The sequence below is a fragment of the Triturus cristatus genome, chromosome 1_2 (assembly GCF_964204655.1).
Source record: "Triturus cristatus chromosome 1_2, aTriCri1.1, whole genome shotgun sequence".
In the NCBI taxonomy this organism is placed as follows: Eukaryota; Metazoa; Chordata; class Amphibia; order Caudata; family Salamandridae; genus Triturus; species Triturus cristatus.
The window spans coordinates 468,073,248-468,100,048 of record NC_140580.1 but is presented as its reverse complement, the minus strand read 5'-3'; the positions used below and the strand labels follow the sequence as shown (position 1 = coordinate 468,100,048).

Genomic DNA, 26,801 nt, shown 5'->3' with positions numbered 1-26,801 from the left:
CCACCATACATCCCACCCCACACCACCCCCCCTACCCATAACAATGAACCGTTGTGCAAGAGAGTTGGTTACACTGGGGCGCGAAATTACTCTCAAGGTTCCCCGGCGTACATAGTCTCTGGTGGGGGGCATCGCTGCTCCGACGGCAGCCCACAGTATCAATACTTTCAACAATCGACTGGACCTTCAACCCATAATGCAGTCTAATTAAAGAAGGAAGGAGAAACTTAATACCACAACAAGCAAGAGGCCCCCTACCCATGCTCAAAATGCCCGCTCGCCCGAAATCTTCAATAATTCATCAGTCTAGGCTCCCAGGCCAAAGCACATCTCAGACACCCATAGGCTTATCTGTACAGTTCAGCTGCTGATGCACAATTTCTCAGAGCTCAGTCCTGTTCACTGCCTGTACCACCCATTCCAAGTTCAAGTTCTGGCATCGCCTCCATCGAGTCCGGGACATTCTCGGGGTCTGAGGCTTGCAATGTGCCATCATGTAGAACTGTGATCCATCCCAAGCTCATCGTTCTCTTCTTGTGCGCTTGTTTCAGAGGCTGCCAACGACTCCTCACGAGGGACTGTGAGGGATTCGACCCAGCGGAGCTCGTAGAGGGAACCAGACATCTCCCCACCAGAACTCTGGTGTCCAACCAGTCTCTTGCCTTCTCCGCCGTGAAAAAGAATAAGACCCGACCTTCACTCTCCACACGCAGTTTCGCCAGGAACTTTAGGCTGTATTTCAAGTTCAGATCTCTGAGCTGTCATTTAATTGCAATGAAAGTCTTCCTCTGCTCCTGGACTCTTTGAGTGTAATCAGGGTATATTGCTATGGAGTGACCCTCAAAAAAGAACCAACGTTCACTTCGAGAGAGCTGAGGCAGAAGGTTCCTGTCCCTGTAGTTGAACAACTTAGCGATGATAGCTCGAGGAGGAGCTCTTGGTCTAGGGGGAGCCACCAGGGCACTGTGCGCTCGTTCGACACTAAAGAATTTCAACAGCTGTTTGAGAGCCATTTCCCGTGTGATCCAATCTTCCAGGAAGATGTCTGCCCCTGAGCCCTCTGCCTTCTCGGGCAACCCCACAAATCTTAGGTTCCCCCTTCTTGACCAGCCTTCTGAGTCTTCGGCCTGGTCATCAAGCTTGAACACCTGGCGTTTCAGAAAACCACAGTGGCACTAAGATTCTTGACCTCCTCCATCAGGACCTCTGTTTCCTTCTCCGTAACCGTCACCCTGACCAAAACTTTCTGGAGGTCGCATCTCAACAGGTTAACGTTGATCGCCACGGCATCGATCTTCCGGATCATGTCATCTCTGGTCGAATGAACGGCGCGGATAACGTCCACCAGCGTCGGAGAATCTTCGCCAGCTCCCTCCAATGCTCCCTTTTCCGGTGCCCGATCTTCAATTCTATCCTCCGGGCTATGTGATATGGGCTAGGCATAGTTCAGGATTTTGTTGTACTGTGATTTTGTCGCTTTATCTTTACCCATGTTGGCCTGGTCGGTGTACCAATTGTACCCTAACCTGCTCTACCTGTCTGGGGGGGGCGGGAATGTCTTATCCCATTGGGTTCAATCACAGCAGGGGTTCGAGTCTTATGCGCGCTGAACAATGCTTTCCCAGGCCCCCGACTGCTGATGAGCACGACCCCAGGACACTGCGCAGCTGTTTAACTCCATTCCCCAATGTGATGGGTCGTCCTGCAAGACAGCGTAAGTCGGCCTCCAATCTAGTTAAGCCAGCCTCCCCTGGCTGATCCTCAGGTCGCGTCGGTACAGTACAACTTTTCAGGTCCAGTCTCTTACAGTCGATCAGCCCCAGGATCTTCGGTCTTCGAATCCTTCTGCATGCCCATAGTAAACAGATGTGGTCCCAATGAAAACGTTCCCGCCACTTCTCAGCACGTCTACTTAGTATTGCCTGCACCCTGGGCTATTGTTATGAACAGACCATGCTTCGACAAGCGGGGGATCTCAGCAGGAGCACAAGGACAGTAGTCTACTCACTGACCTCGTCGGCACGGTCCTCTCATCAGCCGGTCTCACCACATACTGCCAGCAACCGCAGGGGTCCACTGGTGCACGTCGACCCACTTACTCTCTCGTGCCAACCAGTCTTCATTTAGGGGGCTCCAGCCGCCGTGATGGGCACCGAGCACCGGCGCATCGGATATCTCGCATCCTGACCCTCCAGCACAGAGGCCGTCCTCTGAGCCGCTCCACCCACCGGAGGCTCCTCACTTACAATCGGGCGGTGAGTGTAATATGCTCTGCCCGCAGGGTCCGAGGGGCCCATAACGCCGACGAGCCATTCCGGCCGCTGTGGAGCTACCTCAAAATGGCATCTGCGCGCGTCGTACGATCAGGGCTCCAGGTCAGAAAACACAAGCTCGGCGGCTCAACCCTCCATCAGGCCATAGTCGAAGGTCTCCCGCTGCACTAAAGATGGTGGTTTCAACCCACACAGGCCAGGATTCCGCAGGATATTTCATTAAATCTGGGCCACCGCATGGAGCTCTCTCGGAGCACGTCTACTGGCCATGCTTCAAAGCCACGCCCCCGCAACACCATATAATAAGTGATGAATGGCCTAGGGCGCACAATCGCCACATTTGTTCCCTGTAAAGCGAAAATTCTTCCTGTCCGCCAGCGACTTCAGTGTACTCACATCTCAGGCACCTTTTGATTGTGTCAGAGGTACCAAGAGACCAGTAAGAGAACCCTCACTGCGACTTGGCCGTAAACTGAGTTGTAGCAGGAGATTCACCCAACAGCAATGCCAGCAGGGAGAGGGCAGTAGCCCACTTGCAGGTGCAGAAAACGGTCGACATCAGGCCCCTGTGAAGCTGCAAGCTGTGAATCCCTTATGAAGAAACTCATAGATGCACAGTGTATATAAAGTGTACAGGCACTCGGACAAAGCACCCACCATCACCATGACTAGCTACATAAGCTGAGTAATTCCAGTTACCAGATACTATTGAGGAAGAGGGGTAACAGGACAGTCAAGTGCCTAATAAATATAAAAAAATGGCAACTGAGATGCAGGTTCAATACTAGGAGTCAGCTCTACGGTGGGACAGCCAACTTCCAACGCTGCTGCAAGGTCACAATACAGCACAAAAAAGTAAGTGAATCATCTGAAAGGCACCTCCTCCTAACCCTAGAGGGTCAACACAGGGACCACTAAGACAGGTAAACACCACTGTCCTAGGACTGCTGCAAGCACAGAGAAAGGCACAGCAAAGAGCAGACACAGTTGGACAGGCCAGTAGGATGGCCATTATCCCAGCAATTGGACCCTTTATCAATTGAGGACCACCATCCGCGTAAACAACTAAGTGAAAACTATGGGTGGAGAGGCAGGAGATATACTTCACCACTGAAGCAGTGGAAAACAATAGGAAGAGGCCCTTGTTGTAACACCTGCCAGGGGAAGATAGCTGTGAGACAATCTTCCACAAGCTGGCTACCGTTCATATACATTACCATCGTCACGGCAGTCAAAAAGCATTTGGAACCCGTAGCCAACCCCGATATGAATGACTCCTATTTTGCCAGACTCAGCACAAGCCTGGGGAATCAGTAGACACTTTCCATACTTGGCTCAATGAGCTAACGAGCAAGTGCATATTCCAGGACAAGACAGGGGAGATCAGAGACCAAGTCATTTAGGGCTGTGACTCTACAAAACTGAGAGAGCAAATCCACCAGGAAAATACATACAGGATATATTTACACTGGGTCATTCCGAAAACTGTTGAAAGCAAGAGTGTTGCACATGGAAGGAGTTCTGCATAAAGCCAAAAATAGCGAGCCATTAAACAAGACCATGAGGCCCAATCCCATGGCAAAAGGAGAAAAATTACAACCACCAGGAGGCCTCAGTGGGTATTGGAGGTCTATTGCTCCACCAAGGGAACTGCCTGGCCAGCAGGAAGAAGTTTGCATTGTGAACAAATACGAATCACTTTGCTAAAGGCTAATGATCCACAGGCATCCTGAAGGTGACTAAAGGAAAAAACTATGAATGCTGTGGCAGTCCCCAAAGCAAAACTACAGAGGATAATATGGATGATGATGAAGAGATAGCACTATGCACACAGTATTTGCAGTTGATAATGTCTACCCTGAAGCAAACACTTTTCTAATATGTCAGATTCTGGTCGGGAACAAGCCTTTGATCATCATCATCAACATGGATACATCCATCAATGTGATGGCCAATGAGACCTACACACTCAGTCAGAGGTATTACATATGGACATTCTCAGCTGCTGCCCTTAGCTGGCATGCTTGTAATGAACATTATGCATGGGAAGGCTACCACCACTGCCAAAGTGTCTGTCATCCAACTCTCGCATAGCAGCACCTACCTAGGCATTTTCTGCACTTTGTACTTTACTCAAAATACTGTTTTCTAAATGTTTTAAAATGAAAAGCTCTTACCTGAATTGTACTGTGTTTGCGCTATAAATGTGATACGATTGATCAGAGGGGGGACCAATCAGCGGCAACCTTAGAGCAAAGGTGAATGGAGTGAGTTAAGCTCCATGCCAACTTAATGAACAGCATGGGCGTGCTGGTAACTCTTGCATAGCCGCCCCTTCCTAGTCATTTTGTGCACCTTTAACTTTAATCGAAATGCTGTTTTCTAAATGTTACAAACTGAAAATCTCTCACCTGAATTGTACAGAGTTTACACTATAATTGTGATACAATTCGTCAGCGGGGAACCAATCAGCAGCAAACTCAGAACAAAAGGGAATGAAGTGAGTTAAGCTCCACTCCCACCTAATGAGAATCATGGTGCGGAGGCAGAGGGGGAGTGCCGTCAGCGCACCAAAGGCAAGCCAGGGGCCAGTCATTATGCCCAAATACTCACTCCCTGTAACAGTTCCAATGTCTTGAAATGGTAAGCCTAAGTATAGCCCCTCCCCTTACTGTGAAACTACACAAATTAGGTCTGTTGAACACCTGTACCCCCACTCCAATGACTAGTTGTTTATCTGAATCCTCATCAACCCCCAGACTAAATAGTTCCACCCGCCTATATTAGCTGATCTCCGCCCAACTTACAATGATTTACCTTAACACATGGTCTTTCGTCAATCACCAGACAGAAATATTCCATTTATTGGATATTGAAGCACCAGATATGCTCCTACTAACTAAAACATGGCTCACGGACAAATCTTCCCCAGACATGTCATCCACCCTTCTAACCGTCAACTATATTTTCAAACAAATAGGGCAGCAGAGAAAATGGGCGGCGCTATAGCGACAGCAATCAGGAAACAAATAAAATTCACTAACCTAACTTCATTAAACCTCCCGTCAGTTAAAAATCTTGTGATCAAACTTGATTCCCCCACTTCCTCTCTGACATGTGTTCTTTTGCACAGACCACCAAGTTAAATGCAAAACGTCTCACAACTCTTAAAGAAGTCAACCTCTCTCTTGATCAAGTAAATATACTGCTAATAGGTAATCCTAATTATTGGGAAAATGAGGAAAAGGACGGGCAGCAGGTGGCTAACCTTACCGACATCCTCAACAGCCTAAACTTAAAACAGCAGGTATGATCCGCCCACACATATCAAAGGCCACACCCTGGAGCAAGTTTGGACCACTAACCTCCCCACAAAAAATCTGGCAATTGCCTTCTGTGTATGGCCTGATCATCTTCTGATTACATTTTCTCTATCAAAACTTAACCCCTATAAACCTCCCTCTCGCTCTGGCACTCTATCCAGGAATTGCAGCCAAGCTGACCTGAAGACTTTTTGGAAATCTTCAAAAAAAAAACTTCCAGCACTTTAGGAAGATATAAACTGTTACAAGGAAGCAGTCACGGAACAGCTAGTCAAGGCCAGCAAAACACATGCTCCCCTCCGTATAACGAAAGATGAGAAAACATGACACCACTTAATGCTTTTTAGAAATGTTGAAAGCAACCAAAGTGAAACTGCAACGTTGTGAACGCATATGGCGGAATAAATACTCACCTGACCTCAAGGAAATCTATGTAAGACAACTTAAATAGTATGAGCTGCTGGTTAGGCAAGCCAAAGCTACCTTCTTTACTAACAAAACTCTGGACTTTAGCAACAAGTTGAAAGAGATATTCAAAATCGTCACAAAACTCTCAAATCCTGATATGATTGCCTTACCCATCACACCCTCTAAAGCTCTTTGTTATTCTATTAACTACTTTTTTATTGATAATATTAAGACTATCAAAAAGAACATTTTCTTCAGTCCTCTGCACAATACTATGTTTGGACACAAGAACGCATGTTCTCTCGTCATTCGCCAAAATCAGTAATGAGGGCCTAATGCACCTACAGATAAAGATTATATCAGGCTCCCCCAATGATAGTACCCTCTCATAGTATTTCCTGACTCAGTGTTATACTTCTTCAATCCGTCCCTTAACCAAGGAAATGTTCCTAGTTACTTTAAAGAGGCAATTGTAGCACCCCGACAAAAGAGGACCGTCTCAATTTAAAAAAACGTATTGCCTAATTTCCCTACTTCCTTACCTGGCTAAAATACTAGAGGCCCATGTAACTCATAATCTCTGCTTCTTCCTTGAGGACTCAGACTTCCTTGACCACTGCCAAGTGTGTTCTGCCCAGCCCACTCCACAGAAGCAGTCTTCCTCTTGGTCATGGATGACATGCGGGAAGAGGCGGAGAGAGGCGGAGAGAGGCATTACCCAAGCCAGGTCCTCCTTGATCTCTCAGCAGCCTTTGACATGGTCAACCAAAATCTTCTGATGGACCGTATCAGGGCAGTAGGGCTACAGGACTCTGCAATCAACTGGATCATCTCTTTTTTAAAAGACAGATCTCTATTGGTTTGACTCCCCCCCTTCAATTCTCCCAAAGTACAACTGAACCGTGGGATGCTACAAGGGTCTATTCACTCTCCACATGTCTCTAACCTATACATTCACCCTCTGGTGCACTCTCCTAAATATATGAAGGTCAAAATATTTAATTATGCTGATGATATGCAACTTCTCTTCACAATTGACGATATGCCTGAATCTAAGAAGCATTTTCAAGACACAATATTGTTCATTCAGGATTGGATGAACAGCAATAATCTGAAACTAAACTCTGATAAAAGAGAGTTAGTTAGCATCAAAAACAACCTTAGCCTTTCAAGCCCTTCCTTTTGGCCTACTGCAATGGGTAACCCCCATCCTAAAAAGTAAAAAAAAAAGCCACGGAGTCTTCATTGACGAGGAACTTTCCCTGAAACTGCATCTTGCTGTAGATGCACTGATTCAAGTCATAATTGTCCTGGTCATGTCAAGAATATTTGTCAGAATAAGAGGGAGAAGGAGGTTCAGGCTAGGTTCGTCCTCCTATATCATTAAAGTACACTCAATTGATCCAGAGATAATGGATCATGAGAAACTAGCCTAAGTCAACAGACAGTATGTTCACCAAATTGGTGAGCCTCAACAATTTAGAAAAGAAAAATGCTTTTCTAGAGTTCCCTCACTCACCCAGGGTTGCCCCTAGGTGACATGCTTCATCATTGGGGCCATCCCAAGCATCTACTGCTTGGGACGTGCTACGACTTGCGAGATTTACGTAGGAGCAACTTTTTGTGTGAAACTATTTGTTGTGCAGTGTTGGGGGAGTGTGTTTGTGTTAGTTAAAAATACCTAACTAGTGAGTTAACAATTTATTCCTACTCCTAGCTGGTAAGATAAAAAAAGGGGTTAATAACAGGAAAAATATAACTGTTATGTGGTTATATTGCCTATTATTTTGTCAACATGTTTCGAGGTATCCCCTAACCTCTTCTTCAGGACAGCATGGGATCCAGCCCCATGTGTACCACTCTGTGCAGAAACCTAAATTAAGGTGAAAAATTAGACTAATAACGTGCGCCTATTGAGCGCACTTGGTTATATATATACGGTTATTGATGAACACGTAGTATTTATATGGTAGCACTAATATGCCCCATGGTCTGTCTGGGTGGAGGGGCCTGTAGGACCTGTTCTCGGCATCCCTCCGTCAGTGTGACCTGTAAGTCCCAGGCTCGCCGGCATATAAATCAATATAAATATAAATCAATAAGCATGTCACCTAGGGGCAACCCTGGGTGAGTGAAGGGACTTTAGAAAAGCATTTTTCTTTTCTAAATTATTGAGGCTCACCAATTTGGTGAACCCACTGTCTGTTGACTTAGGCTAGTTTCTCATGATCCATTATCCATTATCTATGGATCAATTGAGTGTACATGCATGTCAAGAATAGACTATGCCAATTCTCTCAATCTGGGCCTTCCCAACTACCTCACTCGTAGGCTACAGTTGGTTCAAATCAAGGCTGCACTTTCAAAACATTTTGCATTGTATTGAAACCCATTCACATAAGTCCAGCTTTTATAAAATACTGTATCCATAAGTACACCCCCAATAGAATTCTCAGATCTAAGCATTTACATTATCTATTGATTCCGCAATTCAATAAGAAAAAAAAGACAGGTGTGTCCCATTCTCAGTCCTTCCCCGCTGCACCTGCTATTAAATGCCCCTGGAAATTAAGACAGTTGTTAAAAACATGGCTCTTCAAACAAGCCTATAATTAGTACTCTGAACTGTCGCTTTGTTAGTTAACTTAGCGCCAAGAAACCATCTGGTGTATGGGCGCTATACAAATTACAGTAACATAACATCACATAACCAAGGAGGGGTGGGCAAGTTGCTTAGCTGCAGAAGTTAGAAAAGCTTCAGTTGGTACAATTTGTGTTCAAACTGCATACTACTGACAAAGACTGTCTTCTTGAAGAATTCCAGGGCTTCCAAGGGATAGGGTGCATAAAAGGAACGACTGTCAAAGCATATCAACCACTAAGTACTGCCCACCGCTATGTGGCACTGACTGAGAGCATTCCACCTGTGGCAAAAGGCAGAGGCTGAGGAAGCTATCTTTATTGAAAAGATGGAGGGACCTATCCAGTTGGTGTCACCATTCATTGTGACCTGTAAATTCAAGCAGCCTGACGAAGTAGACTGTGTGAGGCATGCCCCTCCGAAACATTGTAATTAAGTGGTAAAGACACCTTATCTCCACAGTCAATGACATTGTAGGTGAAATGTGTGGAGTGTGCTGGTTTTGAAAAATTGATCTTTGGTTTATGTATTCACCTACGTTCCGGTATTAAACTTTCTCAACGCATCTGGCCACCAAAATAAATCAGAACTTTGGGATATCAAGTGCATTGGAAGTATTCCATAACATTTTCCAGTAGGTGGTGTTGGGAATGAGGGGTTAATCAATGCAAGTGATGACTTTCTAGTGTATGCGCAGTTGCTAATAGACCATCATGTGCTTTTAGCGACTGCTCATGCTTTGGCCTCACATTACACATGGACAAGTGTGTGTGGTTACAGCCACAAATCAGTTTTATTGGGTACTGCATCTCAGCTAGGGGGGTGGTCCCAGACCCTGCAAAGATATCTGACAACAAGCTGGCCCCTCTCTCACTCTCCGCTGATGAGATGGCGCGCTTCCTAGGGAGGAACTATTGTGGACATTTCATAAAGGGCCTGACATCGTTCACTGCCCCCATACCACAAAGGTCATGAAAGTGTCCACTCCGTGAACCTGGGATGAAGCTCCTGGTGTGGCTTTCCAGAACACCAAGGAGGTTCTCTTGGCTAACACAACTTCGGTGTACTTCGATCCAGCTAAGGAAACTGAGTTCTACATGGATGCTAGCCCCTCAGGACTAGGGACAGTGCTCTCTCACAAAAAACACGGCCCTGGTTACATACACCAGTATAGCACTTGCTCCTATGAAGCAAAGATACTATAGAGGAAAGCTATAATAATCCATTAGGGGTGCTAGCACTACCATTTTTATTTGTACGGAAATTTGTTTGTGATGCACATGGATCATAGACCTGTGTTCCCGCTGTTCCAAAGGTCGTCATTGAAGCCACTTGTAAAGGCTGCTTCAGCAACAAGAGTATTCATTTAAAGTTTAGTACAAGCATGGCTCCCAGAACCCCATAGACTACTTTTCACGGCAACTCCGGTCACCCACATCGGAGGAAGAAAAAGCAGCACAAGAAGGAGAAGAATATGTTAGGGATGTGGTCAACAGGTCTTGCCCATTGCCTATATCTCTGGCTAACATCCTGGAAGACACAGAGATGGACAACTACCGGATAAGGGTGAGGCTGCTGCCGCTTTATTTTACGTAGCTCTTGCTTCTAATGTGAGCACGCTGATCACCTAGTGCGTTATTTTAACTTTTCATTTTACTTTTTCATCTGCTGTGTGCATTTCGCCCGTTCCTCCGCGGCTGTGTGCCATTTGCATGGAGGGCGTTTCATTTACCTCCTGGCCAATCCTTGCTGGTAACATACTTTGGAGTGCTAGAGGGGGCCGTCTAGTCTTGCTGCTCTCTCCTCCATTTAAAGCGATGTGCCAGCGGACGCGCGCAGCGGGCGCACCGCAGGTGCGCCTAAGGCAAGCCTGTCTGCGCCTGGACAATGCCAGACACCAGACATGCTGCCGGATTGTCCGGTAACAAACACACCTACTCCCGGTGTGACTTATTGTCTATCAGGAAGAGAGCCAGTCCATGCGACCATCTAGCGAGTAACTTGCTTGAGGGCCTGTTTTGTTGCAGAAGCTGTGGTTTCACTTCTAGGGTGATCACATCCCCTCTATCCCCTCACATGCATGCTGTCAAACTCAATTACCATAGAGCCATTCAGAAGGAATCAAAATCAGAAACAGCAGTATCCTGCTAAATGCATTTTTTCAATACTTAAAGATCTAAAATGAGAACATCTACAGGAACTTCCCCACACCAGGATCAGAAAAGGCCCTGTCCACAGGTCCTATGCTACCCCCACACTCTCTGTCTTTTCACCGATCTCTCAAGATGAGATGCTCACGTAATGCAGAAAAGTTAAGTCAGGTTCCCCTGCAGATCCCCTTAAACCTGAGCAATTGTCAGCTGATTAATATGTCCCTGTGCATGGCGGATGTCCCCAGTGCTTGGAAATGGGCCATGTGGCACCCCTTTTAAAGAAACCTACATTGGACACTTCTAAACCGGTAAACTTTTGCCCTATTTCTCTCCTGCCGTGGGTGTCCAAGATCGCCGAGGCCCACATCAAATCCATTATGACAAGATTCCTAGAAAACAACAACACACTTGACTCTTCTCAGAATGGTTTCCGCCCGGGTCACAGCACGGAGACTGCCCTCCTAGCTGTAACCGAACATCTGAGGGATGCCTTAGATGGCAGGCGAACATTGGCGCTGATACTTTTAGATCTTAGCACCTTGTTCGACACGGTATCGCATTGGATTCTGTGGCAACGTCTGGAGGAGGCTGGCATTGAGTGTCCGGCCCTAGGCTGATTCACCTCTTTTCTATTCAAAAGAACCTTCCAGGTGTCTGCCCCCCCTTTTACCTCCCTAACATACTCTATTAAACAAGGGGTTCCACAGAGCTGAGCCCAACATTATTCAACCTATATGTCCAACATCTAGCAGGGGTAGCCAGGAGTAGAGGACTAATGGTGGTATCATATGCTGACGATACTCAGCTGGTAGTGGGCACTCTCGGACGACTCCATGCTGAATGCACTTAAGTTCAGTAGCGATCTAACACACATTGCAGAGTGGATGACTGCCAGCTGCCTTCAGCTAAATGCGAGCAAATCAGAGATTTTGCTAGTGGGGAGAGACACTGAGCTGTGAGTGAGAGCTGGTGACCTTTGACTTTGGGTTGCGCACCCGCCCCTCAATAGGAGGACAAAAACTTGGGAATATGGGTTGATTTTGCCCTTAACTTCCAGGCCCAAACTAAAAAAGTAGCTGGGACCCGTTTTGGACTCCTGTGCGGGCTCAAACCGCTGCTGGGTTTCTTTGATCCCACAGTTCACCATGTATCATCCAGGCCTCCATTCTATCAAGGCAGGACTATGCCAGTTCACTTTACCTGGGGGCTAAGAAAGCTGAAATCCTACGTCTGCAAACGGCTCAAAATGCGGCTGCTAGAACCCTACTTGGTCTCCCAAGGACCTTCCCACGACCAACGTCATCCGCAGACTACATTGGTTTCCGGTAGCAAAACGCATTGAGTTTTAGTCTCTCTGCATTGCCCACAAAATCATGAATCTCTTTACCCCAGATATCCTGGTGAACCTGCTCTCACCCTACATACCCACTCGCCAACGACGATCCATTGGCCAGCATCTGGCGGTTGTTCCTTGGGTGAGGAAAGAGCGAGCAGGAGAACACTCTTTCTGCGTCCTGGCTGCGAAACTCTGGAACTCTCTCCCGATTCACATCCATAGCATCAACAACCACACTGCATTTCGTAAAGCCATTTAAACTCTTTTCCCTATGCTAAAGGCCTTTCTGTCCTCTTTCAGTATCCTCTCAACATCTGCAACAGTCAGCACTGGGATGTCCCATTGCTGGGGCAGCTGTGCACTCTACAAAACTTAACATAAATGGCTTTAACAGTTGTTTGGACTGGAAACTGTTAAAGTTAATGGGGTGACCCTATGTTCCTCAGGACCTGGGTTTTAGCGATACAGAAAACAATTGGTCCTTCCGGGTAGTACAATTGCTGTGATCGGTTTAAATTATTATCAAAAGAAAGAACAAATTGTCTATATTATTGTCAAGAGAAAGAACGAATTGCCTCAAAAGATTTCACAACAAATGTAAATTAATTATTTCAAATGAGAAAATACATTGTTTTCCCAAAGAAAGGCTTTCACAGATACAACTAAATTATGGATGAAAAGATTGTGAAAATAGTGAAAATATGTGACATATGGTGATCAGTGAAGTAGTGGTGCACTATATACAAGATACAAGACGTACATCAGTGATATGGATAAATTAGATTCAACACAATTCTTCTTTACATGTACTGTCTCTTGTTCTTAAGGTGAGGCCAAGACATTTTTTAACTAAGGTTTGAACTGTTAGTTCATTTGTTTTTAACGTTTTATATGTTGGGAGAATGGTAGCGTTTTGGGATGACCCAATGACCCACACAGGGGTTATACCACTGTGAATGGGTGGGGCCCAGGTTTTTCCGCAGGGTCTACACCAATGGTTTAGGTCATATGACGTGAGCAAAGTCAGTAAAAAAGATGGGGTCCGTGTTTCGTGTGTTAAAGGTGCTGCCTCAAGTCATGTGGTTTCAACCTGCTCCACACTTCCTGCAACACCAGAAGCACTACATGTCAGCTCTCAAAATAAACACACACTACACGTCATTAAGGGCCCTCAACCTGACAAAGGGAATAATGCAGGCGTGTGAATATAGGAAAGATCCAATGCTGGTGAACAAAAGTACTAAACGCTGGTTAAAAATTAAAGAACCTCACGTCATTTCTAAACTCTGCCGCCCTGAGTTTCCATACAGTATCACCAAGCAAACATTAGCAAGGAAATTTTCAAAAAGACTCACAAACCTGCAAGGCTTCAATTGCATGTTGATAGCAAGATAATTGTTCCACAGTGTCCTTAGCCGCAAGTGCCAGCCGGCGCCAAGTGTGTGATACACTCTCTTCACTTTCGTCTTTAAATTTTTGAATGTCCATCGAAAAATTACAACCAAGTCTGGCATTAACTAAAACTCTGTGTTTGAACATCAATCTGAAAGAAAACAGTTCAGACATTAGATACAACTCTTTATTTACATAAATGTCCTCTTTTTCTAAATAAACTGGCACACAGCAAAGAATCAAACTGCTATTTGAGAGAGCATTTTAAAAACTAAGAAAAGAGGCAGCTCATATGTAGTCACATCATCTGTATGGCCGCTAATAAAATTTGAGCTTGCAGCACTACATGAACAGCACTATCATATGATGGAGATATTGTAAATGTTTACGGTCATATCTCTGATGATTCCAATCAGTAAACGTAAAAATGGCGTTTTAGTGATAGTTAACAAATTTATAAAAGACAATAAAATAGCGTTACAATTATCAACATAGAGTCAAAGTATGGTACGGTACGGAGCAAACAAATGTGTTCCAAATAAATATTCCCACTTACAGTTTCTGTTTCGACTTAGGCAGAATTTGGATGGCTTCATCTAACACCTTTAACCCAGTTTCCCATTCGTTTTTATCAGCATACATGTGGAACAGCAATCCATTCAAAGCCACTCTGACTGCGAGATCTTCCTCAGCACTGGCTGAACCTAAAAGAAGCAATACCATTAGTTGGCGTTTCTTTGTAAATACCATTTAAATTCAAAATTGCATAACTTTGACAAACCTGATGAAACAGTACTGTCGGGTGCTTCTTCCCGGATCTGAATATCCGATGTTGGCCAGAAGTGCAAACGTGTGGTGTCACTCTGCAAATATATTTAAAAAAACATTAGCAGACACTATCAGGAAATTGGATGTAACCTAGATACAATGCTCGAGTCAGATTGCTAATCATGCATAGGGCCCCAATTTGTGCCACTTCAAGTAGGTGTGCCTAATCAACAAAAAAAGCACTGGTCAAGCCAATTTGGCCCCATAGCTGCCACGTTTTCAGACTGCTTATGTGTGACAGTTCTGTGTTTTCAGTGTATTTGTAAGTGACATTTTATTGCCTAAGGTGTGACACTTCATCGAGAAGACCAAATCAGGTATGTCATGCACATATACTGAACACAAGCTTTGTAGAAGTGGCCTGATTTACACTATATTATAAATAGGGATTTTAATTGAATGCTATTCCTCAGACAAGGGAATTTCACAAGTGATTTCTACTTACAAACATTAAAGTTAATATTCCATTGAGATCTTAGCACGAGAACAAGGAGTTGAAACTCTTGCTGCTTTAAGAAGCATTTTGTCGTGGTAAGTCAGGGGGGTGGTGAGCTGATCTCATGCACAGCTGCCAAAATTGCCCTGTCCCAATCATCATGTGAGTACTTCAGCTAGTAGTGCTTTTTCCCACCAGCATAATGCTTTCTGGGACTTGTAGTTTTATTTCCCAATATGGGCTGTTGGCTACACCAGCCCATATACTCATAGAAATTAGCTGAAACTGTGTCACACTCCACTCACCCTACACAGGCCTTGAATAAGAGTATAGGTGCTATTTATCGCACCTGATAAATAACAATACCATGGAGTAATATTTCTACCGGGTGCAATAAATAGCACCTATCAGGAGTTTCTGGGGAATAACCTGCAGATGTTGGTGTTTAACGCACCAAAATCGGCATGATATAGTAAGTACAGTATGTTTTTCCTCTGTTAAAGTCCAGCAGGTTTGACCATATGAAATTTAACAAAGGTTGAGGTATCTAACGCATCTGATGATTATCGGATGAGTTAAATACAATCAAACTCATAATTCCGGCCAATAGGAAGGTAGGATCCTTCTGCATAGTTACCCCCAATTTTTGCCTGGTGCTAAGCTGTTTTTGTACTAGTCTGACTGGGATCCTGCTAATCAGGACCCCAGTCTCTCTGCTTTCTCCATTAAATTGTTGTGTTCAGTACATAGGTACACCCCAGATTGGATACTAGGGTACCCTTATAAGTCCCTAGTATATGGTACTAAGGTACCCAGGGCATAGGTACCCCAGAGGTCTCCCATTGGCTGAAGCATGTATTATGCTACCCATGAGAGACCATTCAAAATGGAACTACAGGCCTGCCATTGCAGCCTGTGTAAGATGGTGCTAGCACCACTTACTAAATATATAGGTTTACTATATCTAGGGTCACTGCACTTAAAACCTATAAGTCACCCCTATAGCAGGCCTTTGCAATCCTGAAGGCAGGGTGCTTGGTTCTAAGTGAGAGGTTGCCACTGCATGAGCAGGACATCCATGCAGCCTATGGAGTCCATTCTCCCGGGTTGTCAGTGAAGCAGCCATATACCTTATAGAGGGGCATCACGTAATTACGCCATGACCATCTCTAAACTGGCCGCAACAAAGCTTATCATGTTTGGTATCAATCATGTTGGAATCATACCCCACACCACGGGGTGGGGTATGATTACAAGCACTGGAAGAGCCCTCCGTTAGGCTCTCCATGTCCCCGGTACCAGTCTTCCAGACCCGGACAACACAAAATGGTTGCTGCCGACCACAGAAACTATTCTGCACTCTCTCTGCTGAGCCAGGCTTGAGCAGAAGAAGGCAGAACAATACAATAGGCATCCTGTCACAGGGAGGTGTGACCAACTCCCAGAAAGGATTTAGTGTACTGTGGCAGGGTAGTTGCGCTTGCAAGCACCACTCAGTCTGCATGTTGGGCACATTTTGTGTCCTCATGCATAGTCCAGTTCAAACCAGTACTGGGAGCCATTGGCTGCCGCTCTGGCGCAAAACTGGACAAAGGACATGGGAGTAACCTCCCCACTGTCCAGGCCCTCCCCTGGGGTACCTAGGGTACTTAAGGGTTTACCTGGGTGTAGGTCCCTAGATTTGTCATGGGATAAGATTCAGATCAGAGATCCCTTCTACTTCTACCATCTGGGCACTCTGGACTTCGTTTGGGCCGGACTTCATCTCCCTTTTAGTCTGCTGCTTTGTCTGTGCCTGTGCATCATACAGGAACCTTCCAAGGCCTGTGAAGCATCAAAGACACCTGAAGAAATCTTCCTTGGAGTGAAGGAGTCACTCCCCTGCATTTGCAGACACCTCAACTAAGTCAACCAGTCTGCAGATCCTTAGCTCCTCTACACTCTGTGGGCTCTGCAACACAGGTGGTGCTTTTCCACAGCTCTCGAGGCCTGCCCTGCCCTCTCACTAAGTTTGAGACAAGTAACCCTCGTAGGGGTTGCAATAACCGAACCCCTGTGCACCGTGCCCAACTTGCAGTTGCAAAGGCTTGTTGGCTTCCTTCCAAGAAGATCTTTGGGCTCCAAGTTGCCCCAACCTCGAGCATCTCCTGTGACTAGAGTCTTCAGCCACACCACATTGTGTGCATCGTGGCCTGCATCGTATGGTGAACTGCTTAAGGTCCTCTCGCGACTCCAGTGCCTCCGGCCTGTGGGTTCATTTGAGGGTCACAGTTGTTTCTCTTGGGCTCCCCTGATTGATTGGGGCCTGCCCTGACTCCACTGCTTTTGGTGAGTCCCCTGGACCTTGATGGTTCCGACGTTGCACCTTCTTCGATTTCTGCATGGGTTGCATTTGCCAAGGCTTGTTGGTGCTCCCGCTGGACATCGACCCCTCTGCAATCGACATCCGACGTGGGACAGCTCGTGGACGGCTCCTGGACTTCCTCAGCATTGCCTGGTCCTCACAGCTGCAGAGTCATGGTCCTTGTCACCCTTCCTGCAACCCCCGACATCAGAGAGCATTCGTCTTCCAAGTTTCCTGGTCACTCTTGAGTGACATAGACTCTGTCCCCTCTGTTTGCAGGTACTTCTCACCTAGAATCCACCTTCGGATTCCACTGGACACTTTCTCCTCTTCCAGAAGTGGCACTTTCCTGAAGTCCTCCATTGGAAACGACTGCGGTTTTCGACACCACTTCACACGTATGCACCCGGCTTCCCTGGTGCAGGTAACGTGGGTACTAGTATATCCACGGGTGGGGTGGCTCTCCAACCTTTTTTCTTCCACAGGGTTTCTTCAGGATCCACTGGGAAGGGTCCTTAATCTTTAAAAATCCAACCGCAATTTACACGTAGACTTATACGGAGCACGCAGTCGTCTTCCCACACTGCACACACTCTTAGTGGGGTCCCTATCTACTTACCTTGGGTGGTTCTGTGGGTCCCCAGCACTTCTACATCCTCTTGACACTGTCTTGATCCGAGTCGTGGTTCTTATACCACTTTCTTAGCATATGGTGTGCCCCCCCACCCCCCGGTCCACTGTGTATTACGTGCTGTTTACTGTGTTTCTTTGCTAAAGTATTGCGTACATTGTGTTTAGCCCAGTGTTGGAGATATTTGAACATACTAGAGAGTATTATATAATAAATACATATTTTTATAAATAATTGGTGTGGTTCTTTTCACTTAATCTATACTATAAAATTGCATTCTGGTAAAACAAGCTGTATTACAATCCTTCTGGACTAAGCCTGAAGGCTGCTCTCCACAGTTACAACTTAGAGAGCTTTCTAAGGTTGTCTAAGACCACTTAAATCACCATAAGGGTTGTCTGGACTGGTGCAAGGTGCCCACTTGCATATGTGTACACCATATACCAAGACAGCTTCTCACACAACCTCTGCGCAAACAAGGGTTTAATCAGAGGGTCAGAAAACAAGGACCCTCTTGTAATCAGGCCAAAGTATTTATTACCACAATTTAAAACCAAAAGGCAGTTGCAGGGATTACAGGACCTGCTAAACAGTTTTTAAAAGCAACCCTATGTCGTCAATGCCTTTTTCGCCCATGCCTCATTTTCTATATAGATTTAATGTGCTTTTTAAACCCTAACATCTAAGCACACACACTGCGTTTGTGGAGTTTAAGTAGGAATGCATGTTCCCATTGTTTCTCTTAAAACCGGCCTGGAGCTGTTTCTGCAATCGCTCACAGGCTGGAGGTATGATGACAAGCTACAGGAGCGACAAGGAAAGGTTTACATAAGTGCTGGCAGCACTTAAGTCAGCCCAGAGCCCCACGTGGCGAATATTTATCTCTACAGTCCAAACTGCAACGGAACACACCCTGGCCTTGTAGGGTGGCAGCATAGCTTTTATGAGGAGCAAGACTTTGTATGTTTCCATGTCAGAAGCGCACCCATCTGATCAACAGAGCATCATGAACCTCTTTGATTCAGGCCCTTCTCCTCTTGCCATAGAGCCTTGGAGAACCCTGAGTGTGTGGTCCTGTCAATGTCAGCAGACCAGCGACTCGGACACCAAGTTCTGTGCAGCGCTGGGATCAATGACAAACGAAGTCGGTCCATGGATTGCTTAAGCCTACTTACTCTGGAGGTTCAAGTTCTGTGGTGGATGCACAAAGTGTGTAACAGCAATATGCCTCCGCATCTGTGTTGACAACAGTTCCAGGAGGCTACGCCACGGTGGGCTATGTTAAAGAAGCTGCATTACAACTTGCAAGATCTTGGATTGGCTGCAGTGAACCAGTGTGCCCAGTGTCATTGTCAGCTGAAGAAAAACCATCAAACTGACTACCACAACATTGAGAGAGAACAAGTCCAGCTTCACTACTCTGCTGATTTGCATGAAAATCCCTAACCTTACAGTAATGCATAGACTGGACCTATAAACCACTACTTCAACACGAGATGCGTGCACATGGAAGGGCTGGGGCTCATATGTGAAACCTATTGAATTTGCCCATCCTTGTTTTTTGCTCTCCTAGATTACCACAACAAATGACTGAAGTTTCTTAAAGTATAAGAAAATAGAAGATTTTGACTGTACTTTGTTATGTTATAGGATACCTTATCCAATGATCACCATAGCAGATGTTTGCGCCCATGGTGATCATCAATAAATGATATTTTAAATAAAAAGAATTTAAAGATGCCTGCCACGCATATATGCACATGTAGGTGGTCTTGAAATGGATACAAAAAAACTATAGGCCATATGTAGTAAACATTGTTACAGTCACAAATAGTGTGAATCGTGGTATGCAACAGCAAAAAAGTTTTTCATATGTACTAAACCTATTTTAGGAATCAGTGAAATGTTGTTGACTGCTAAACCGTGTTTGCGACTCCATATCGGTTTGGTATTTGGAAGGGGCGTGTTGTGGGCGTCCCTACCAAATCGGTATATAATGAATCAATGTATTACAACCAAAATCTGGTCAGAAATCATTAAAAAAAATACCGACTCTGAGCTGGGGTAGTAAACCATTCCCTGGTCACAAACATCAAATTGCATTGATGTCGAAGCCCACAGGATGCATCAACCTTCTCCACGCAGAGAAGGCAATGCGTCAGTTCCGAAGACGAGTGCCGGAGTCAAGAGGTGTCGAGCGATGTGTTGGATTTTGCCACACAGGTGAGGGAAAGCGTCAATCTCACCAACCTGCAGCAGCAACGATAAGCTGTTACTATATGGTATTGCACAAATACAATCCTCTCCTCACTGCTGATCACCAATGTTAGAAATGGGATTCCTGGCTGGCTGAGGTATGAACCCAGGCCAGGCAGGAACCACCACTCTAGTCACACTAAGCTAGATACAGACTACAAGATAACCTGTGCCCACCCTCTGGTAGCTTGGCACAGAGCAGTCAGGTATATCAAGAGAGGCAAGGTGTAAAGTATTTGTGCAAAACACACGCAGTAACACAATGAATACACCACAAAAAGCCTCCACACCAAGTTTAAAAACAAAGAGTTTTATATTCTGAACGAAACAAGACCAACACGACTGTTAGACTTGGGGGTCTCTAGTTGGCACAGGTATGCACTTGTGACAAACAGGGACCCTCGCCTCTAGTCAGGGTAAAGGGGTACACTCCTAAAATAACCCCTGCTCACCCCTTTGGTAGCTTGGCACGAGCAGACAGGTTTATCTCAGAGGCAGTATGTAAAACATTTGTGAACACATACAGTAATCAAGTGCAACACTACAGATGGACACCACAAAGGTTTTATATCAAAAATAAGTATTCTTTATATAGACTTACCACAAGACCATAAACGACAAAAATCCCCACTACTGTTACTTTAGGATGGTAGAATTTAGCTTACTTCTCTTTAGTTCTTTAATGCGACACTTTAAGTCAATGTACCTTTAGATGCGACACGCAGGGCAACGAAAGTGTTGCAATGATGTTGATGTGATGAAAGTTTGGTGCAAAGAAATAAAGACATGAAGATCTTTCAGATGCGGCAAGCTTCTCCGATGCTACGAGAAGGCTCGATTCGATGTGCCAGCTGCAGCGGCGACACCCCTTTACGCGATGCAACGACAGCGGCTTTGGCTTTATCACTCTTCTCCGACGTTGCGAGACACTTCCGCTCGATGCGACAACTGCAGCGGCGACAGACTTTACGCAATGCGACGACAACAGCTCCAACGGCGGCACGCTTCTCCGTGGATGTGAGGCGCTTTTCTTGATGCGATGCACTGCAACAGCTACACCGGCGTCATCCAAGATGCGATGGCTGCGACGCCGACACGCTTCTTCCTTGATGCGAGACTCTTCTCTTGATGCAGTACAATGCGTCAGCTACGATGGCTGTGATGGTGACACGCTTCTTCGGTGTTGCGAGACACTTCTTCGAAGATGCGAGATGCTTCCGCTCGATGCGACAACTGCAGCGGCATCACCCCTTTACGCGATGCGACGACAGCAGCTCCGACGGCGGCGCGCCTCTTCTTGAGTCGCGCTTCCAGCTCCTTGCGACCCGCAGTCCCTCAGAAGGCCCCAAAACAGCAACAGGCACTTTCAAAGAACTCTGGGGAGCTGGTGGTTGAAGTCTGTTGTCCCTGGGACTTCAGCAGGAGTCACGCTCTTTTCCAAGCCCTTGGAGATCCTTCACAAGTTGAGCAAAAGTACACACAAAGTTCCTTTCTCCTCTCTTTGGCAGTAGGCAACCCCTGCAGGCCAATCCCCCAGTTTCAGGGATAGTCTCTCCTCAGTTTCTTCTTGGTTCCTCTCCTCAGCAGAGGTTTCTTCTTGTTTTCCCAAAGTGATCTAAATTCTTGGGATCCGGGTCCCAATACTTATACCCCAAATTCCTTTGTCCTCTGAGGGCAGAGGGGCCTTTGCCTTGTTCAAACCGGTTCTGGTCAGTCCTGGAGCACTTTGTTTACCTGACTCTTTCTTTCCTTTCACAGTGCAGGGCAGAGACATCAGACGCACCACAGGAGGTGGAGCCAGCATTGTGGAGGGAAGGCACAGCCCTATTCAGGTCCCAGGTGCAACTCCTCCCACCCATCTAGATGCAGATCTCTCTATTCACCACTGGGCCACCTCACCCTGTCTCCTGGAATTCCCCAGCACTGTCACTCAAACTCCAGACAGGGAATACACAGCCTAGCAGAGGCAGGTTTGAATGGTTAGACAAGAAAATGCCTACTTTCTAAAAGTGGTATTTTCAAACACAGAATGTTAAAACAAACTTCACTAAAAGATTTATTTTATCATTCTGAGTTCAGGCATACTAGATTCGAATTTCTACAGTGTTCCCTGAGTCAGTTAGGATTATAACATGTAATAACCAAACTGCCCATTCTGGCCTATGGAGAACAGGTAGCCTTGCAATAGTGAAAAACGAAAATTGCTGTAATTCACTATTAGAACATGCCACACACACCAGGGCATGTCCTACCTTATCATTACAATGCACCCTGCCCTTGGGCCTACCATAGGTGAGTCTGATATGAAGAAAAGGGAAGGTCTAGGGACTGGCAAGTGGGTGCACTTGCCCAGTAAGCATGACAGTGCCAGACTGCATGCAGGCTCTGCAATGGCAGACCTTAGACACACTTTTACAGGCTGCTTCTGTGGGTGGCACAACCAGTGCTGCAAGCCCACCAGCAGCATTTGGATTTACAAGCCCTGGGCACTCCTGGTGCACTGTACTAGGGTCTGACAGGTAAACCAAACCAACCAATCATGGAATCACAAATTCATACATTAATTTACCATAGGGAGCACTTGCACTGTGGCACTGGACAGCATTGGCACAGTGCCCTGAGGAACTAACACCAGCACAAAACACATGAGGCAACAGCAAAAATGGAAGGGAGACTCACACCAAGGTGCCAGGTCTAACAACGACAAATATTCAATGTATAGACGTTGAGATATTGAATTTTAAATGAATAAATGCAGTAAAGTGCTTAGAAGCAATAAGCGCTAAAAAGGTTGCTTTGGATCACACTGGACTGGGACAAAATCAAAGTTCAGGCCGACCGCGCTAGAGCACCGGCCGGCTACAGGACCCATGCAGGTCCCGGTGAAAAAAGTATCTTCCCTGGTCCCAAACAGCAAGATGCGTTGATGTCAAGGCCCACAGGTGCAGAATGCATTGATCTTCTCGATGCATGAAGGCGATGCGTCGGTTCTGAAGACGGGTGTCGAAGTTGAGAGGCGTTGAGCGATGTGCCAAATTCTGCCACGTAGTCGAGGGGGATGAGTCGATCTCACCAAGCTGCAGAAGCGGTGATAAGCTGTCGGATGCGTCGAGCTCTGGAGGAAAAGTGCTGGTTCCAAGGTGATGCACGATTTTACCCCTGCAACCACGCTGATGCACCGGTTCTGCAACACGCAGACAGGAGATGCATTGAAATCCATGTTGCAAGTATCTGGGCCACTTCCAGTAAGCCACAGGAGCCACGGTAGGGACTTTAATATCCATGAGTCTCAAGCAGCAGGAGAGAAGCCAGCAACCCCTTGGAGAGTACTTGCAATGGAGGCAGAGTCCAGTTCTGCTTCAGCACTCAGAGAGCAGCAGGGCAACAAACAGAAAAGCAGGCCTTCCAGATCAGCAGTCCAATTGAGTCTTTTAAGCAGAAAAGCCATTATTCTGGCAGAGCTTCAGTTACAAGTCCAGTAGTGTTTGATTTTAGGGGGTCAGAGACCTAGTATGTATACTCAAAAGTGCCTTTGATGTGGGGATGGCTTCAAAGTAGCTCTCTGAAGTGCAAAAGTATCCCTTTCAACCCATTCTTGCCTGCCAGGCGATCTGTGGGGGGTAATCAGTGTTGTGTGTAGGAACAGGACACAGCCTATTCAAGTGACATGTTAGCCCCTCCTTCCATCCTGCCCCAGCAAGGCCATCAAAATGCAGATGAATGTAGATGGGTACTCAGACACACCTATCCTCCTGTGTTGTGGCTGTCTAGAGGGAACGCATAAAGTGTAGCTGTTACCCACCCCACACGTGTATTGGAGACAGGCTGTCAGGCACTCAGAGCAGTAAGTGCAGAGAAATGTTCACTTTCTAAAAGTGGAATTTCTAAAACAGTAATGTTAAATCCAACTTCACCAGGAAGGAGGATTTATCATTATCATTCCAAACATTTGAAACATAAAAAGATACATATCTTTGGTCAGGATTTAGGGCTTAAAAGTCTATTAAGGAATTTCCAATGCTAGCATATGAGAGGAGGAGGCCTCACAATAGTGAAAAACAAAATGGGCTGTTTGTCATACCAGGGCATGCATAACCTAAAGGCACATGTCCTACCTTTTACTTACATAGCGCCTTGCCTTAGAGCTACTAAGGGCTTTTCTTAGGAGTGACTAATTAGTAATAAAAAGGGGAGCTGAAGGTTTGGCAAGTAGTTTTAAATGCCAAGTCGAAGTGGCAGTAAACTGCACACATAGGTACTGGAGTAGAAGGCCCGAGACAGGTTTGAAAGGCTATTTCTATGGGAGGAACAATCAGTGCTGCAGCCCTCTAGTAGCATTTAGCACTTGGGTATATGATATACCACTTTAGAAGGGACTTGCAAGTAAGTTAAATATGCCAATAAGATATACACCAATATCACAATGTTTAGGAGAGTGGCACAAGCACTTTCGGTCTGGTTAGCAGTGGTAAAGTACTCAGAGTTCTAAGGCCAACAAAAAGATACAGCAAACAGAGGGGGTAAGCAGGCAAAAGGTTTGGGGGAAGGCCACCGTAAGGATGATGGGTCTAACAGGTGAAATGTGTGTAGCATTATCCAGCAAGATTGGCTGGCTGTTTCAGACAGTGCAATATTTGGTATCCGACTAAATTCGCATATCCAATCCATTTCCGCCAACTAATAAATCATTTTCAATGCTTTGGCCTCCTTTACACATGCATGTCCTCTTTTATGTACACATGTGCAATATCTAGTGTGTAGTTTTATGCAAACCACGTTGAGACATAATTTGATGATCTAGTCTGGACAGGGGTTGTACTGACACTGGATGGCTATGCAAGAATAAAAGGTAACGTGGCATGCTATGGTTGCAATGCCGCTTTTTTACATGTTTTTAGGCGTGGAGTATGGGGGATAGGTGGCTGAATTGGGGCACAGGAATCTGGAGGGTCCCTGTCAGTGTATGCACAACTGCAAGAGCATTCATGACTCTACCACTGTAAATGTACTTATAATGTAGATTTGGGTATGCACTGAGTGTGGGAGGGCGGTACAGCAAGACTGAGTTCAGAAGAAATGTTTTGACATCGATAGTTCAAGTATGAGGTGGAAATAGGTTACTAGTGTCCATCCCAAATTACAATTACATAAGGCCTCAGCCATGAAGTTCTGATTAGTACTATTAAGACACCAATTGCCCAGCGCATCAGTGATACAGTTTTGTGGCGTGAAGCAGGAGCTACAATCCTTCAAAGAATAATGCACGCTTTTGTAGAATCTGGCAGAGTTACTAAGTACTCAAAGCATCACAGATATAGTGTGGAGGGGTGCGGCAGTAACATAAGTGCCTCAAAGCATGATGAGAAGTTTTTATGCATGTGACAAGATGAAAATCACGTAATGCAGTTGTTCTTAAGCTTTTGCCTTCTGTGGACCCCCAGTGAATCAATATTGGTAACCACAGACTCAATCTCCCCCAAACAATTTCTACGACATGAAATTCAAAAATACCCAAAACTACATTAACAAGTCTACATCAAACAAATATGCAAACTATGAAATATTTTCTTGAATTCACCAACAAAAATCGAAAATGTCATTTTAATGGAATGGTTAGAACTTTTCCAAACATGACAGCCAAAGGAGTAGAAAGGGGTAACGGCCCAAAATGACACACTGACCAAAGCTTGAAAGGTTTTCTGCATGCACTTCTCACAAGGAGTGACAAAGTGGGCTGATACATCCAGTCTACAATACCAAGGCAGGCAGGCTGCTTAAGCCTGGGCCTAAACACCCACTGTACGTCTATGATGAGGAACGTAAGCTTCAAAAAGAAGATGGCTTACCAACTTCTAATGTGCTATCGGTCATAGCTAGCTGAGGGCACGGGGCACTGAGTGCATTAGGTCTGTCTCTGTTCCTAAGCCTCCCTATGCTTTAGGACTTCTGGAGGCTGCGGAATAATATAGTTACTGAAACTACTGCAGGGAGGATGGCAAATAGCTAACCATTAGAGTTAAAAACCAGGAACACCGAGATTCAAAGAAAAGATCTGAAGGTGACTCACAGTCTATAACAGACCAAAGCTTGTATTACATGTTAGTTGTGGCTCTTGGGTGCTTTTTAAGAAGTAACTTGCAATGCTTATAGAAGAAAGAGGTCGAATAACGTCATTTTCTTGCACATTCGCCTTTCTACCCTTAACCCTCAGCATGACAACACTACACTCAGACACATCCATCAAGCTGGTTAATTACGTACCCACAAAATGTTTATTGATAGGCAATACAGCAATGGGAATATTTTCAAAGGCACATCTGAATGTCTATGGTGCTTGAATTACTAGGTGGGTGTTGATTTCCTTCTGACGGCTCACCTGCTCAGCTTTCTTTTGAAGGGGCCTGATTGAGCCACGCAATGAGTCCAGACGCACAGCCGATGCTTGCCCCTTGATTTTCGCAGCTTCTGAAGCTAGAACAGATTCAGATGATAAGTCTAGGCAGGAATCATAGGTCGACCTGGAAGCAGACGCCTTCTGCAAAACAAAGAAAGAACGTGGGAGTGTTGTTTTGGAGGTGTGACCTTTTCTTACCTGTACACCATACAACGCTACGAGGCTAAACTGTTTTACCATTTTAAAACAAGCATTGGCATAGCCAATAGGTCTTGCCGATGGCTTTGCCAATATGTTTTAGTTTAGTTGTATATTAGTGTGGTTGCTATTCAGTATGGCTAAAAGCTTTTGCTGTAAAGGGGCATTGAGTGAAGTGTTATAAAGTT

At 45.6% G+C, this 26,801-nt stretch overlaps 1 protein-coding gene across 1 annotated transcript in view; it reads right to left on the bottom strand.

The window, feature by feature from the left end:
• CFAP46 (cilia and flagella associated protein 46) overlaps positions 1-26,801 on the bottom strand; it is a 1,240,276-nt gene that overhangs the window by 578,110 nt on the left and 635,365 nt on the right. The window contains exons 26-29 of the mRNA XM_085606190.1: positions 26,398-26,556; positions 14,308-14,389; positions 14,083-14,230; positions 13,494-13,677 (exon numbers count right to left, since the gene is read on the bottom strand). Of these exons, the coding sequence (XP_085462316.1) occupies positions 13,494-13,677; positions 14,083-14,230; positions 14,308-14,389; positions 26,398-26,556 (573 nt within the window). The remainder of the gene's footprint in view (positions 1-13,493; positions 13,678-14,082; positions 14,231-14,307; positions 14,390-26,397; positions 26,557-26,801) is intronic.